Source organism: Corvus hawaiiensis, chromosome 4 (assembly GCF_020740725.1).
Source record: "Corvus hawaiiensis isolate bCorHaw1 chromosome 4, bCorHaw1.pri.cur, whole genome shotgun sequence".
Taxonomy (NCBI): domain Eukaryota; kingdom Metazoa; phylum Chordata; class Aves; order Passeriformes; family Corvidae; genus Corvus; species Corvus hawaiiensis.
This window is the reverse complement of record NC_063216.1, coordinates 74,184,639-74,201,912: the sequence shown is the minus strand read 5'-3', so window position 1 is coordinate 74,201,912 and position 17,274 is coordinate 74,184,639. Positions and strand designations below refer to the sequence as shown.

The 17,274-nt window shown below is 40.2% G+C and overlaps 1 protein-coding gene across 5 annotated transcripts in view; it reads right to left on the bottom strand.

Annotated features, from left to right (window-relative positions):
- The window catches only part of USP6NL (USP6 N-terminal like), a 112,529-nt gene that overhangs the window by 51,624 nt on the left and 43,631 nt on the right, over positions 1-17,274 (bottom strand). For 4 of the 5 annotated variants that reach the window (XM_048300744.1, XM_048300746.1, XM_048300745.1 and 1 more), the window contains 2 exons: positions 8,534-8,607; positions 6,398-6,480 (listed from right to left, as the gene is read on the bottom strand). In XM_048300744.1, coding sequence (XP_048156701.1) covers positions 6,398-6,480; positions 8,534-8,607 — 157 coding nt within the window. Of the gene's footprint in view, positions 1-6,397; positions 6,481-8,533; positions 8,608-14,899; positions 15,089-17,274 lie in introns of those variants that run through there. The other variant, XM_048300743.1, reaches the window with a different exon arrangement.

Here is a 17,274-nt window from a genome sequence, read left to right as displayed (position 1 = left end):
ATTTACTGAGCAGGCAGTAAAAGGAAAAACATGTTTAAACTGAATCACCCAAGTCAGAACACAAAATCTGACAATACTGGTTACTGCTATAAGATAACAATTATTACTGTAAGTTAACACAAACCTTGATAATAACAAAGTCTGAAAAGAACTCCTACAGTGCAGGCTGAAGAAATAAAAGTACTTTTTAATTTTTTGAATCATGTCATGGCTGCATTGATTTTCACAGCTCATCAACAAAGTTACCAGAACAATTCCGTGACTGGCATTCATCAGAGAGCAATGGGAAGGAAAAAGTTCTTGTAAAGTTGCAGTAAATAAATTGCAGTTTCTTCTGCCATTTTTATTTCATAACTGTTAAGGTGTGAACACTTAAAACACTTTCCACAATATATTATTCAGAGTATTTAAGTCAGAATCCAGATTTCCCAATGAGGACTTGAACTGTACCTGCCCCAAATTCCAAAAACCAGTATTATTTTTATTTTACTTAGAAAAACAAAACTGTGGCCTTGAACAGTTCTGTTATAAAAGAAAACTGAACACCTCCCTCACAGATGGGTGATTGTACAGAGAGAGAAATATAAAAGAATCACCAAGAATATACACACACAAAGATGCTTATATAAGACCACATAATGTAAATTCTAATTGCCAGCTAAAAATGAAAAGTGTGGGACATTTTATTTTTTTTAAATACTTTTGCGTGGCCACCATCTGATCGAAGGACTGAAATCAGTAGTTCCAACAGGTACCAAACAAATGAACCTTGCTGATGTTTCTTCCTCAGGGGGGATGTTGTTTAATGCGTTACGGATTTCAGTACAAAGCCTCTCAGGACCTGGAGTGCATTGACCATTAGTGTGGTGACCTAAGTGCAGGAAGATGCTGTTCAGATTGGCTCAAATGTTAGCTTTCTGTGCCATCCTAGGAAGACACCGAGGCCGTCTGGCTTATCCTGCTCTGACTTTTGGCCTGGTGTTGAAAGGCTCCAAAGAGGATCAGCTCTTTAAACTGGTGTTGACCTTCACAATTGCAAAATGCTGTTCTCAGCTTCTACCCTACTTCAGGATCACGCACAAAGTTTGGGCTGTTTTGCAAACTTCAATCAGACAATGCTCAACCTTAACATTATGTGGGGCAGGGAGGAAGGGGAGGGAATAAAGCTGTTTTGCCCTTGTAGATAACTGGAGAGTTTCACAAAAAATAAATACAAGGATATATTCAAGAAAAATACATCTTTAAGTACGTGCTTTGATGACAGTCAGTTAAAGCTTAAATTCTTATTTACTTATAAAAATATTGACTGTCATTTGAATTTCTTGGTTTCTTTTACTGTCTTAAGACCTTTAATAACTTTTTAGCTATAAAAATAACTCATAAAATTGTCACTTCTAAATAGACAAATCAATATAGATATTACATAAACTGTCAGTTTGAAAAAATAAAATACCTTTTAAAACCTTCTTAGTTGTGTAGTAGGGAACTTGTCACCACCCAAGGAATAAGGTATTTATTCTAGTAGCTTTTTTAACCATTCCAAAGCAGCACCAAAATCAACTAAAGAATTCAAGGAAGGGGAAGGGGGAAATCCCAGATCCCGAGGCATTACTGGAATGCCTGCTATGAGCTTCAAGACACTCAGAAACTCCTTTAGCTTTTTTTCCCTGAAATTATTCCCTTATCAATGACTGCTAGAAAAAATGCAAGTAGAAGTATCTACAAGGTAAAGAAAAGGGCTGACAAGAGAAGAGTCCACAGTAAAAATACTGACGACATTTGCTTTAAAATTTAGCCAGGTTCCAAGATAGGACAGAGAGGAACTGCTTTTTTGGGGGGTGCAGGGTCAAAATTCACATAATGCTGACCAAAAAGATACAACATATCCAAGAAGAAGAAAAAAAAAGAAACAATAAAAAACTGAGCAAACAAACCCCTTGTTTTTTATGAATATCAAACACATTCTGCCTTTTTCATTTCCAAAAACAGCCAAAACAGGGGTTTTTTATGACTATCTGTGAAGAGATCTTCGGCATTTCTCCCATTCCTAAAATGCTTGATTGCAAAAGTCATCTATTACAGGCTAAGGCTTATCTGAGCCCGCCAGGAGTCCCCCGAGATGGTTTGCTAGACTTCCATCAGCTACAGGCACAGCACGAAGCACCCATCTCCTGCACTTTCTAGGAAAGAATATCTAATCTTATCAAAACAGTGGCAGATTGTATATACAGACACTGGTGCTAGACTTCAGAGGAAAAAATGTTCCTTTTAAAACTGAATGGCACTTTTCATATCAGCCTGACTACTCAGCATTCCTGCACTGTCACATGAAATCAGCAGCAGGATTTTTACTGCAAAATAAATTGCACTGAATAAGGACCATGACTGAGGTTTTCTGGGGAAGGGATATTAGTGACTTTTTTTTCCCTTTAAATATTTTTAGGTTTATTGGTAACCACACTGCACTTGTATAAAATATGCTGGTCTGCTCTGTCAATACTTGTGGTCATGACTAAGACAAGCTCCCTGACATGGGATTCTCTGAAAGAAATATTACAAAAGTGAAGAGTGAAGTTTTAATAGGCTATTCCATGTAATAGGAATATTTAATTTACTTAATTGATGTATTAATTCAATATACTATTCCATGTATACCAGGTGTCACTGAGGAAGACCAACAGCACTTGGCAGAAAAAAGTCTGTATTAATTAAGAGGAACAATACTAACTGGAGAGACAGAAGAGACATGTGGAAGGGGATGCTGAGAGCATGACTGGAGATGTACTCCCAGTGGGGAGGCACACCATGCCCGGGTGGGGAAAGACATGTAAGACAAGGAGCAGTAGGTGAAAATAAGTAAGAAGCCAGGAGCAGCAGAAAGAAATTGTGTGCAGGAGCTCCTGCACTGCCTGCCACCTCACCGAAGGAACTGGGGTGATCCAAGGGTAACCATGACAAAAAGCAAGGGAAATTTGTCCTGGAGGCAGAGGGGAGACAGGTGTTTCCTCCAGGTGCCTGTTAGAGTGTTATGGTTTGGAGTGTTCCTACCCAGCATCCAAATCAGCAAGCAGAATGTCATGTTATTTGGCAGTAAGTTATGAAAAAAAAATCCCCAAGTTGAGTCTGCTTTGCCTGCAACACCACATGGCTTAAATAAACAACAACCCACCAGTTCCTTATAGCCTTGCAACAACAGTAGTTGGTAAAGGCCAAATTTTCTACGTTTTAGCCAGTAACGAGAGTTTCACTCTTCCTGGTTCCTGCATGCCTCTACTGTACAATTTATGTTTTCAGCAGAGTAGCTCATAGCTCCTACAATTTAGTCAGTGCCACTGAACAAACTCCTCATGACTGTATTTTTTTTTGTACACTTTGGTGTTAAACATTTCAGGAGACAGTCCCCTTGGGCTCCCCACAGGTTATTTCACAGCTTAGCTTTGCTGAAAACCTTTGTCCCACATCCAACTTCCCCCTAAAACTTCCCTTAACTCATTTCAAATAAGTCTCGTTATTATAATGCTCTGGTACTTCTCACTGAACATACTTTCTTGTTCCCTAAATTCATTAGGTATTAACTCAGCTATTTTTTGTTGTTGTTTTAAATAGCTGTCTTAATAACTTGTCCACACCAATTTCTTTTTAATATCCAAAGTTAACTACAACATTCACATTCATTTGCAGAACTGCAAAATAAAGTACTGCAACAAACAAATTGTGTTCTGAAGGCAGCAGCTACTATAAATTTAAGACAGTATTGGGTAAAGATGATTCTAACTATTGTAAACAATAAATACTACAACACTTAGAACCACTCAAAGATGCCAGATACATCAACAGAGAGTCTTATAAGAAGGTTAAAGTGACCTATTTTACTTGAAGGCAAATGTCAAATCTGTTTCCAATCACAATCCCATTTCTCCACTGTTAAATAAAAAGGTACTTTCCCTCCACTTCTCAGTCTGTTCTCTGAAGAGAACCTGAGCCCACTTCTACAGGTATGGCAGGAAGACAATAGAAATGTTAAGTCTTCAGGTTCCTCAAGTTTACAAATTCCCACTTTAACACACAAACAAGGACACTGGGACACCAGAAAAATTGCAGATCTAGACCAAAACTACTCTTTTAATGTCTCTAGTCTTTACATTCTCCCATCTTCTACCCAGTAGCAAGTTACACAGGCAGCCTGAGTGTTTCATTCCCTCAAAATTATCTTTTCTGCCCTATCAGCAATCAACTGAACTTTGAATGCCCCTTCACAAAGCCAAGGAAAGCTGCAAACAGGACACAGACAAGGAGAAAGAGAAAACTACTGATAGTAATCAAAGCCTACTGTACTTGAGAAAACAAGCCCTAATTTTCTGTCTGGTTCCTCACACCCAGCACCCTTCTGATACAAAAGACATCTCTCAGCTACTTAGTTATCTTATTTTAAGATGTCAATACAAGCAAGATTACAAATCCCTGCAGACATTAACTACGGCACTGTAAATTTGGTACTGCCCCCAGATTTTTTGTTTTCAATGTGCATCAGCCTGTTTGCTAATTTATACTGTAAACACCTCATAGGTCGTAAGGAATTGTGGCTCTCAGGGATGATAACCTTTTGAGGCTTTTGGTACGTCCTGCTGCATGTCAAACTCTCACAGAACAGACGTTTCTTTCAGACACAGCAGGCCCAGTATGACAGCACAGATGACCCAGACCATAGTTAAAATCTATAGTGCAGTATAAATTGCCATTTCAGGGCAAAACAGTTGGTATGTTTATTCTAATGATATTTCTTCTATTAGGAGAGACTTTTTCTTCTCAGGAAAATAAAAATATCATTTGCAATGAATTTATCTTAAACAATCATAAAGCAGCCTTGAGAACACTCCCAGGTGAAATCTGCCCTGTAACAAGACATGGACAAGCTACAAATAGGCACAATTAGTGAACAGATTATCTGCATACGCTGCTAACATGTGCAGTCTTTATGTAATTTAAATATTTTGGCTTTCATCCCTTGAAGTTGACTATTATACAGAGAATTAATTCTGCGTTGGTGCATAAAGATGTTCCTGGGGAAGAGGTCTGGGGTAATGACTGACAGCAGCAGCAACTGGAGAGGACTTGAGTAACAATCTTCTATAGCTTACACATAAAAATTCAAGTATCACAATACAAGTAACAGGGAAAGTTCAGGAGTTCTCAAGGATACCAAAGTCTGAGGTGAACCCTGCAGTGGCTTCCATTACTTCTGCCCAAGAAATAAAAGTAACTCTGACATCCATTCTCCATTAGGAGTGCTACAACTGCAGCTACACCACCAGGCAGTTGTGCTGCAGCTGTGGTTTACCAACACAAGGACCTCTGTGTGTAAAACACATCTCTCTGAATGTCACACATCAGATTAACTCACCCCAATGATGCATAAGCAGGTAAAGATGGCTTTTTAACTGACAGCTTGTAAAAACACTAACATTGCAAAAAGGAAAGAAGAGAGAGGGGAAAAGCCGCAAAAACCAGAACATACGCATCCCCCCTTCCCAGTACTATAAATTACATGGGTATTACTGAGTTTTCCACTTATCACTGATTTTTCTGGATTTAAACTGCATTTCATGTATTCAAACAAAATGTCAAACATCAAGAACATCAGAGAGCCCTAATATTATCAACAGCAGCAAGTCAGCTTGTGTTCAGTTTGTGCAAGCTGGATATTTACATCTGCCAAACACAAAAACCCTAATACAATTTAATGCTCTAATCTTCTATTTGCCAAAAAGGCACAGATTATGTTACAATGGAGGCACCTATAGGGGAACTGCATCTGGACTCTGGCATTTTCTGACTTAAAGTTGAGATTCAACATTAGGTCCCAAATCAGCAGAGATTTCAGTAAGGTTAAAAAATATATACAGCTAAAAGATCTTTGAAGGACTGAGATAAACTGTTGCTTGTATACAACCATTGAGTAACCATAATATGTTAGGATCTTTTTAAAAATAAAAATTTTAACAAAAGTTTTATAAATCCAAGAACTTCAAGTTTGTTTACATCCAACTAAGTTATTCACAACCAAAATTTATCTGCAATTCAGCTTGAAATATCTTTTTTGTAGACTATCAATTTTCATTCCAGAGTATTTTAAAACTATTTTAAACTATTCCTGTTTTAAAAATAGGAATTCCGTTCCCTATGCAGGATCAAATTACAGAAATAAAAAAACAGATAGAAACTGAACTGAAAAGCACAGTGAAAGATTAGCCAGTAGTAACACTTACACAGCAATTGCCAAAATACCTATTAAAAGGCATAGTAATACTTTCACCAAATAGGTAATACAATAAAGAGCCTGAATATTAATAGTAGCAAACTTTTAATCTTATTTTCTTTCCAAGCTTGCGCTACTTACTGTAGAAACCCAAATCTGTCTGTGACTTTGTAAAGACGGTAGTCAGCATCTTCCCACGGTTCAATCTGAGCACCCTCACGTCCCTAAAGGGAAAGGAAAAAATAAAAAGCCAAATGATGTTTTATGACACAATAAATTAATACAATTAAGACAGCATTTAACCGCTCAAAGCATAACCTTTGGGACATGGTGGCAGGAAGTTAGAGGAGGGGGAGGAGAACACCAGTCCTAAACTGACCAGCCAGGAAAAAGGAGAGCGGCACACCTCTCCCAGCCCTTATGAACAGTATTTTCATCACAGGAAATCTCTTTTGGTCACTGCTGTACACAGAATACATTTCAACCAGAGTCATAGTAATCCCACACCTGCTGTTAAACTCCACAATAATCCATCAAGGTCCCCACAGAGTGCCTTCTACTCGTTCCATTTTCAAAGTCCATCTTTCCTGAACAATCACTTGCAAGAGCACATCCTGCAGACAGTCCTGAATTAACGTCCAAGCTGACTTGCAGCAGCAGCCAAACAATGCAGCACTGAGTTTTCTCTCAGTGACGCCTTCATTCATGTCCCACTCTTCTATTCTAATTGCCAATCTTGCAAAAGGTTTGCAGAAGTTTAACTCCATTTCAGCCCCATCTACATCTGGTATGGGCTATACACAGGTTACTGGGTACGAAATCAGGCCACCACTCAGAACACAAAGTGTATTGGGTTTGTGGGGCCAGGTTTTAGTAGCAGGGGGCTCCAGGGGTTTCTCTGAGAAGCCGCTGGACACCTCCCCCACATCCAACAGAGACAAAGTCAGCCAGCTCCAAAATGGACCTGCTGCTGCTCACAGCCCAGCCCATCACTGGAGCAGGTTTGGTGGCAGGACTTGTGACCCCATGGGGAAGTCGCACTGGAGCGCCTGAAGGACTGACCTTGTGGGAGGGACCAGTGCTGGAACAGCTCATGAGGAACTGCAACCCATGGGAAGGACCCACACTGGAGAAGTTCATGGAGAACTTCAGCCTGTGGGAAGGACCCCACACTGGAAAAAGGCAAGAGTTTAAGGAGACAAACCCCCAAGCAGGAAGGAGCCACAGAAACAACGTGGGATGAACTGACCACAGCCCCCGTTCCCCATCCTCCTGTGCTGCTCGGGTGGAGGAGGTAGAGAAAATTGGGAACAAAGTTAAGCCCAGGAAGAAGGGAGGGGAAGAGATAAAATGTTTTAGATTCAGTTTTTGTTTTCTTATTATCCTACTCTGATTTGATTGGTAATAAATTAAACAGATTTCCTCAGGTCAGGTCTGCTTTGCCCATGACAGTCATTGGTGAAGGATCTCTCCCCTAACCTCATCCCCACTCACAAGCCTTTTGTTCTATTTTCTCTCCCCTGCCCAGCTGAGGATGGCAGTGACAGAGCAGCTTTGAGGGGCATGTGGTGTCAGCTAGCCAGACAGGAGCATGTTTTCTTTATTCCAAGGTGATCCACTCACTCACCTGCACACACTGTGCAAACACCAGCAAGTCTGGCAAATAAAACATTTCATGATCTCTACAAACACAAGTATTGCTCAGTTCTCCAATGACACTTAAAAGTCTGTAAGTGGTACAAAAATACCTGACTACAGTGTAAGCAATCTAGGTATACTCTGTGCCAGGCTTGTCCTGACAAGGGGTCCAAGAACAAACATGACATGACCAGGGCATTTCATTAGTTCTCCATAACAATATTAGAAACCATACAACTCACTCATCTTTTACTTTTTCTGCAATGATTTCAGTGTTTCTACTACTATAACCAAATACTAAATAAATAAAAAGTAAAATGAGAGTCTTTCTGATCTAATATATACACTGAGCATCCTCAAACACCCCACTTTCACTATTTCTCATACAATACACTCCCTGAAATAGTCCCAAAGTAACTTGCTATGCACCTGAAAAATTAGTTGAGTCATTACCCAGAATATCCCCCATGGAGGGAGAATTTAATTCACCCAGAGGCCAGTGTGTCATTAAACATCAGATTAGTACCCGACAGAGTATTTTGAACAACAGCTAGCTGGAATAATGATTCAGTTTTTAAACAGACATATTACTAAAATTCATTATAAAATGTCTTTTAAATTATTAACAAGTTCACTTACTCTGTCATACTTGGCAACTATTTCTGCTCGTTCCTGGGCAAGTTTGATAGCAGCATCCTGCTCAGCATCTGCACCTGTAGAGGAATTAAAATAATGCTGTTCAGATTTTCTCCCTTGTGAACAAAGAACTGCAGCCAAATACTTGGAAAATAAACTTCAACTTCAGGGAGACTACTTCAATGGAGAAATGCCAAAACTATTGTGTCAAAGCAAAATATGACCTTGGTGCATGTCTTGAATACTGCTCAAAGCAAAGTACAGTTACTGCACAGCATCTTAATTGCTGGTTGAGAATATTTCTGATTTTCCACCAATGCAGATATTAAATACAGTAAAAAAATAATTCTGCACAACCCACTAAATGAAGGACTGAAGAAAGTACTGAAAGCCACTAGAACTGGGAATTCCACATTCTAATAGTCAGAGAAAGCTGAAACATTCACTGCTGGCTTAAAACAAATGTGTGAACTATTTACAGGATTTGTAGAGGTATTAGAATACTGAAGAAATACTGCATGGCTTCTTCTTAGAAATTGCCTAAAACTTATTTCTCAGAAAACAGGGAAGGGGGGTGTTACAGTGTCAGAACTGTACCTTGGGCAACCCCGAGCTGGAAGAAGTGTAAGGATATGACAACAGGAAGGCTGACAGGCAAGAAGAAAAACAATGTGTGAGTAAGCATTAGACATAAGGACACTGCAGATGCAGCACTTAGTACATGAGTGGAGTTCAAGTTTTGGTAAGTCCTGTTCCCTGAGCAGAGACTATCTCTAGAAAATGGACAGGACCAGAGAGCACCAAGAAAGGAAAAGTTGTTTGTTTGAATACCCAACAACAGAATGTACTTCAGTATCCCAAATGTAATTATATCAAACCAATGAGGTAAATCAGCCTTAATTAGTAAGTTTGTGAAAGATTCAAGAGTTGATTTCTTTTGATTATTAAAAAGCAATGAACTTCAGATAAAGCAAGGATTTTAAAAGGTTTAAAATATATTTCAACCTAACACTGTTACAAAAATAACTCCAAGCATGTGTTTTTCTTCACTGTCTAGTTCATGGCAACATAACGAACTTCAAGAATTGTACATACCAACCATCTGGGCCATGAAATAGAAAAACAGATCAGATATTACAGTTTTCTACCGTATGACATTAACACAATTATTTGTTCAAACCTAGTGTTCCTTTAATAAAGTTTGCCTACATATTTCTCAACATTTAGACAAGAAGTTGTGCCAAGGTGGCCTTCTAAGACATCTGTTAGAGATTTAGCATGGTCTCTGCTTGCTTTCACTCCAAGTTTCTCCAGGGGAACGCAAAGAGAACCTCAGTGTGACCCACCACAGACACAAGACCCACCACAGACAAGCACCAGCATTCAGACAACAGCACTGCTTGTCCCAAGCTTCCCCTAGGGGAAAATCTGGCTGCTTCTATAAATCTTTCATTTATGATCCCCAGAAGTCACACTTTGTTACCCTCACCTGGTCCCCTTTTCCTGGCCAGCATCATTTCCCAATCATATTACCCCTGTTTATTAGCAAGGACACAGAGCTCTGTCATTTCTTCCAGTGTGTGGCAGAACCAGCACACATGTACTTACACAGTTATTTGAGGGAGGGGGGAAAAAAATAAATAAATAATTCAATCTGCTATATTTGGAAGCTTTACATCTCTGAGCCACCACACGGATAAATAATTTCCTCCCTGTAAGGTAAGAGGTAAGTAGAATCATTTCACATTGCTTATATTTTGGTTTGTCCAAGCAGAACACTGCTCCTCCCCTGCTTTCAGGTGCCAAATCCACATTTATTCCTAAGCCTGAAGGGGACTCAAGACACAAAGCAGTTTGGGCGCAGGTGTGCTTTCCCTGACCCAGCTTTACAGCCACTGCAGGGCTCTGTGACCCCGGCTGCCCACGGGAGCTCTGATCAAGGCACAGCTCCCACACCCCCCCACAGCCCTCCAGAGCCCCTCCCCAGCCTCGTCACACGAAAGGGCACAGACACAACTTCACACCACTGCCAGGACATTTCAGCACTATCTCCTCCTCCAGCACAACTACAACAATCTGGCTCCTAATCTTTACTAGCTGGCATAGCGTGTCTACTAAACTGACAATGTCCACTAAAGCTACCAAATCAACAGTGACAAAAAGCAGTGGATGAACCCTGGTTTTACTTTCAAAGTGAGAAGATAAAGGAACTGTAACCAAAATTAAATTGTGTTTTCTTTTGTAAGACAGATCTGTGCTTATAACAAGTCTTTATACAGAAGACCAATTACGGGTTTTTAAAAAGTAAACTTTTAACTTCCTTAGAAACCTGACATTCCTTCAGCAAATTTAAGTACTACTTGACCCTAATCTCCACTTCTCCAATGGACAGATGTGGGGGAAAAGCTCCCTTGTTTGAAGTACACCTGCTGCTGAGCTTCAAGAAATAGGGAAAAAGTCCTATCACTAACTTTCAGGCAAAAGAGAGATTAGATTTAATTTGAGAAAGAGTGAAAGAGTGGCTGAACATAAGTGGACAATACTGTAATACACAATAGTCAGTACATTCACATAGTATGTAGTCAATACATTTTTTTAACTAAAAATGGCTTATATTTTTATTTTAAAATGTGCTCAAAAGGACATGCACAGATCTTCAACAACGCAGATAGAATAACAGTGTAAGCTCAAAAATAGTTTGAACTTTTGCTTAAAAGAATGCCAAACTGTATTTGCACTGGAAAGCAAGTTCCTGATTTATGCTGAAAACGTGGCCATGGCTTACCATCCCTTCCTCTGCATAAGCAATGTGTGAATCAAAATTTGGCATGTTCTGTGTCTCATGACAATTCAATTACATTTAGTGTGTAAATTATCATATTCATTGCCTTTAAAGTAATCCTCTTTGCTTTCTGCCAGAATCATCTTAACCTTCCAGCTGCACTGAGATAGTTCAATACTTCACTAATCCATCAATACTGAAACCCCAGAAAACAGCCTGAGATAGGGACAAGAGGTTATATTTTGGGAGATAAGCATTAAACATGATTTTTCTTATAAGAGGAAATATTTAAATATCTCCAACTTAGAAATTACACAGTGATTCCTGATAAAGTAAAAGCTAAATATGGGAACAAGAAAAAGTCTTCGGCACGAAAATACATCACTATGAAATTGAAGACAAGTAACTGCTATCCTAAAGTCTTATCAGATTTATTCTGTGTTATCTCAGTGAAAGCAGTTAAAGATACAACACAAGTATGATTAAATTTACTAATTAAAAGTTAGCGTTACAGATTATACAGGAAACAATGCCATCTAAGTTGAAGTTGACATTAATATATAGTCAATTAAGTAGTATGGAGAACTGATTTGAACTAAAAAATAGGGAAATATATTAGCAATGACCTGATGATAAAATCTCTCAATGATGGGATGCTGAACAGCACTTTCAAGTCCCCCCAAAAATCAGTCAGGCTTACAAGGCATAAGCAGTATGGTTAAAACTCTGCCCAGCAGCAATCATAGAATGACAGGTTGGAAGGGACCTCAAGGACCATCTAAGTCCAAGCTTTCTTGGCAAAAGCAGAGTCTAGACAAGATGGTCCAGGCACCCTGTTCAGCTGAATTTAAAGTGTCCAATCTTTGGGGATTCACCACTTCCCTGGGGAGATTATTCCAATGGCTGCTCTCATCGTGAAGATTTCCAAGTGTCCTGAATCTCCTCAGGAACAACAGACATAATGCAAACTAAAAACACGTAACACTATGCTCTGTTAATGCTAGACTACCTGGATGAGACCAACTGCTATAACTGACATTTAACAGCAAAACAACGGATTCAAGTAAAAATAAACACTAGTGAAAAAAAAACAAGGTTGTGGCCTACAAATAGATGTAAAAGTTAAATTCTGACTATTAGCAAAACTTCTGAAGGATCCTGCCCCTTACTCTTGCTTTCGTGCCATCTTCTCCCTTCTGTTCCCCAGGGAGGAACAGCAGGTGTCTATGTAGGCACCCACAGACACCAGAGAATCTCGACCCAAAGACCCCCTATAATCCACCTAAAATCTGTAGGTTGGGGTAGGGAGAAAGTAAGGGGAAAAAAATTGACAATAATGTAATTTAGTATTCACTTAAATCACTGAGCTAAACACTGAGGATCCCTCTTGCAGTCCCTGCAGTAATTCAGTTTTCCAAAATAAAGGAGCACGAACTGGCAGCACTATCCCTTGTGTTTCCAGCAGTCAAAGAGGAGCTGAACAGCCTGTGACAGCCTGGCAGCACCTTGGCCACTCCTGGCTGGGGTGGCTAACACAGAGCCCATAGTTACACCTGGCTTTTATCACAGCCTGGAAGAACTGAGCTGCTGCCAAGGGAGAAACAGCCAGAAGACAGTAAAACACTGGTCTTTCCCACAAAAAGAAAAGCCGCTGCTCTACAAGGTTTACTAAGTATCTGTATTTTGAATTGTTTGTCTAATCCTACATCGCTCCTAATCCTGTTCAGATACAGAACTGCAAACCAGTAAGGCACAGCTTTTTTTAAAGTGATCACCATGTGCAATCCACTGAGCACATATCTCTAGTCCCTGCAAAAGTAGTCATATGACTTACAGAAATGGTCTTTGGGGTTACTCACACTCACTAGAGATAATCTCTCCAAAACAGTCTAAAAAATGACTAGACAGTATCTCACCTGGAAAAGGTAACAACAGCCAAGGACTAGCTCCCTCATCGAGGTAGTATGAAACGAGTACCACCAAGAGCCTCAGAGAGTTCCTTACGCTCGAGGAAGGTACGAGATACACTGCAGTGCTCATGTATCAGCAGCAGCATAATAAACTGCCTCTTACAGATGTGCCATAAATTTAAGAAGAATCATAAATTTGTTTAGGTTGGAAAAGACTTTTACGATCATTGAGTCCAACCATTACCCCATCGCTGCCAAGCCGACCACAAAACAATGCCCCCAAGTGCCACATCTACCTATCTTTTAAATACCTCCAGGGATGGTGAATCCACCACTTCCCTGTGCAGCCTGTTCCAGTGCTTGACAACCCTTTTGGGAAATAAATCTTTCCTAATGTCCAGTCTAAACCAACCCGATACAATTTGAAGTTATTTCATCTCATTCTGTCATTTGTTACCTGGGAGAGGAGCCTGACCCCCACCTGGCTACAGCCTCCTGTCAGGGACTTGTAGAGAGCAGTAAGTTTACCCCTTGAGCCTCCTTTTTCCCAGGATAAACATCCCCAGCTCCCTCAGTCACTCTTCATAGGACTTGAGCTCCAGCCCGTGTCACAGCTCCATTCCCTTCTCTGGACATGCTCCAACACCAAAATGTCCTTCTTGTCATAAAGGGGCCAAAACTGATTCCAGGATTCAAGGTGTGGCCTCATCAGTGTTGAGTACAGAGGGGCTATCACAGCCCTGGTCCTGTTGGCCACACTATTGCTGGTATAGCCCAGGATGCCATCGGCCTTCCTGGCCGACTGGGCCCACACTGGCTCATGTTCAGACACTGTGGACCAGCACCCCCAGAAGCAATGCCTCTTTCCATGGGGCTGAGGCTCAATATACTAAGAGCATCCTGTGCAACCTTATCCCAAATTCTGAAAAGAGATTTCTCCCTGTTTTTCTCCTTTCACCCACCATCGTTGTCTCTCCAACTGCAGAGCACTCTAAAAACCACCCAAAAATTTAAAGATGTTAATTTGTTTCCCATTACTTTACTAAAATTCTTGCTTGTTCGCACATTACACATTCCATTGCACAAAGAAATGCACTGGCACAAACTCCTGTCTGCAGGCACTACCACCAGCTGCTACGCATCTACACATTCAAAGCACACATCAGAGCAATAAACAAAGTCTCTGGTCATAGCAGAAAGTCCCTTAAATACTCAGGCTGTTTATTTTCCTTCCAGTTCATTCCCATAAACAACAAAATAAAAGCCATGACGTACACCTAATAGTATTTTGTTCTGGGTACACGATGTTCAAAAGGAAGAATCTTGGTAAATGCCTGCCCATCGATACTAAACCTGCTCTGAACAAAAGGCATTAAGCATCATTTATTATACTTTCTCTTTCTCTTCATGCAGAGAACTTCTAAAACAGAGAACTTCTAACAACAAGTGAACTAGTTAGTTAGAAAAGCAATCCCTTTTACACAGCAACACTTCCTCAGAAGTACGTATTTCTAGAAGTTAACTGAGCTACATTTCTTCCCCATTACACATAATTATATACTTTAAACAGTATGAAGTATTTAAAACTGTTATCACTAATTTGAAATAAGACAGAAGTAAAACAGCACAATATAAACAATTAAAGACCAGTACATAAAATTTTACACAACACTTTACCAGTCTTTAGACTGTCATTTTCTTCCCAGTCCTTGTAGAGCTCTGTTTTAGTCTTCATGAAGACTAAATATGGTCTCTTTGCTTCTAGACCATATTCTAAATCAGTTTATCAAAAATGACCAGGGGAAAAGTTCTCCTCCTCCACTTGCTGCATTTGTTCCACACAACTGAGCCACTTGACACGTGCTCCTTTCTCCAGACACAGCCCCTCTACAGCTCCATGAGCTGCAGGGACTCAAACAAAGATGCCATTTGTTAATGCCAAGTGTCACGAAGGCACCACGCTGGTGTTCTCCAGCCCAGCCCACAGCCCTGCATTCCAGCTCATAATAAACAAAAGGATTTGAACAAACAGCCTCAGAGGCCAGGGCTCCTGTAACACATCACTGTTATATTCTTGGGCAAGAATTCTTAATGGTGTTTTCCAAGTGCTGCAGGAAAAGCATCTTACTGAAAGGACTTACTTGAAATGGGGCTTGAAGTACCCTCTTTCTGACTTATTACCTAAGAAACCATGAAATTAGGTAACTCTAAAAATACAGTTTAGATTTCTGTAACTGGCATTCCCTACATGCAGGATGGAGATTTTACATTATTTTCTTATCAAAACTCCTTTATTGCTCAAGATATATTGGGGACCTGAAACATCCAGGACATCAGGAATTGGCAAGAACGCTTTTGACGGTAAAAGTGCAAAAATTCAGGAGTAAAATTGGTAGAAATCATCTGCATCCTGAAAACCAGATCCCCATACCAAATATTCCAGGACAAACACACGAAGCCATTCTCCTGAACAGACTTTAGCCCTCACACATGCTCTCTCACACAGACAATTCTGCTGCTGATGCCTGCAGCCAGAACCAGCCAGCTCCATATCCTAACCTAAGCAAGTCAGGGCACATACACTACCAGACACTTTGTGAAGCCAGCTGAAAGACGACCAATGGCACTGGCACAGGTTACCCAGGGAAGCTGTGGAATCTCCATCCTTGGAGATATTCATAAGCTGGGCGTGCTCTTGGGCAACCAGCTCTGCACAGCCCTGCTTGAGCAGGGGGTTGGACCAGATGACTTCCAGAGGTCTCTTCCAGCCTCAACCCTTTTGTGGTGTTCTTGCACTCAGAGAAGTGTCAAAATGCCAGGAACAGGAGATCTGATCAAGTGTGTCAGACAATTCTTTTTTCCCCAGAGACTGAAAAAGGAACAGTTCCTTCAATTGTTTTATCCTTCCTCCCCATATCGTCCGGCAAAGCACCAAGCCTGGAAATGAGCAGCAGCTCCTTTGTCTTTACCACCGATTACTGCTCATGGATCCCACCCAAGCCCAGGTGTCAATAGTTTGGTCTCTGGAATCAGTATGAGTTTAGACTAAGCCAGTGCCATGTCCACCACCAGGCACATTTCCCTCAAAGGCAGCATTTTCTGACTGCTGACACACACAACAGCAATCCTCTTGCTACACAGAAATAATCTTCCACTTTGCTCATAACAGAACTACTGAACTGGTTTTGTAAAACCAACTACTTTCTGTTTCCTTATCTGTGAGCGTATTTGTGGTGAGGATGAAAAGAACTCACACAGAGTGAACACAAGCACTTTTTACAGGTTAACTCTCTCACCCCTTCACCACTTGAAAACAACCTGCTTTTTAATATCACTGCTGCTCTTCTACCACACACTACACCCAGGCAGCAGTAAGCCATATTACTGACAGGTGTAGATAGATAGATAGATAGATAGATACACACACTATAGCTATACTAGAGATATCTATACTGGTATTTCTCTTATAGCTCTCAAGTTTAGCATGTCTGGTTTTGCGAGTGTTTTCAAATAGACTTACACAGAGAAAAGCTGTTTTGGCTTAACTGAAATTTCTCTCTATTTCAAAGAAAAGAAAAAAGCTAAAAGATAGAGTAAAACTCTTTGAAAAACAATATATTGCACTATGCATATGAAAATCAATATATTGCACCAAAAAAGCCCATTGCAACAGCAACACACATGCACTCTCCCCCTAATACTAGCATTCAAAGTAGACCCAATTGTAGTTTTACATGAGAAATGGGTAAAAAATAGGAAAGTAAAGATTTAACTTCCCTGAAGAAATGTGACGGAACTCTCATCTTAATGAAAAATCAAGTTTCACTATGGCAGAACTCTTGCAGTTTTGCAACATCCCCTATGAGACACTGCACAGTCACCAATGGAAAATGGTCACTTCAGAAATTAGTATAATTAACTGCTACTAAAACCCCACTCAAATCAATTTTAAAGTGATCCCCAAAGGACTCAAAGCAAGAGCAGGGAAAACCAGGCAGCCCTGCTAAGCGATATTCCACAGAGGAAGCCTGTGTCAAAACATGAAATGAGAA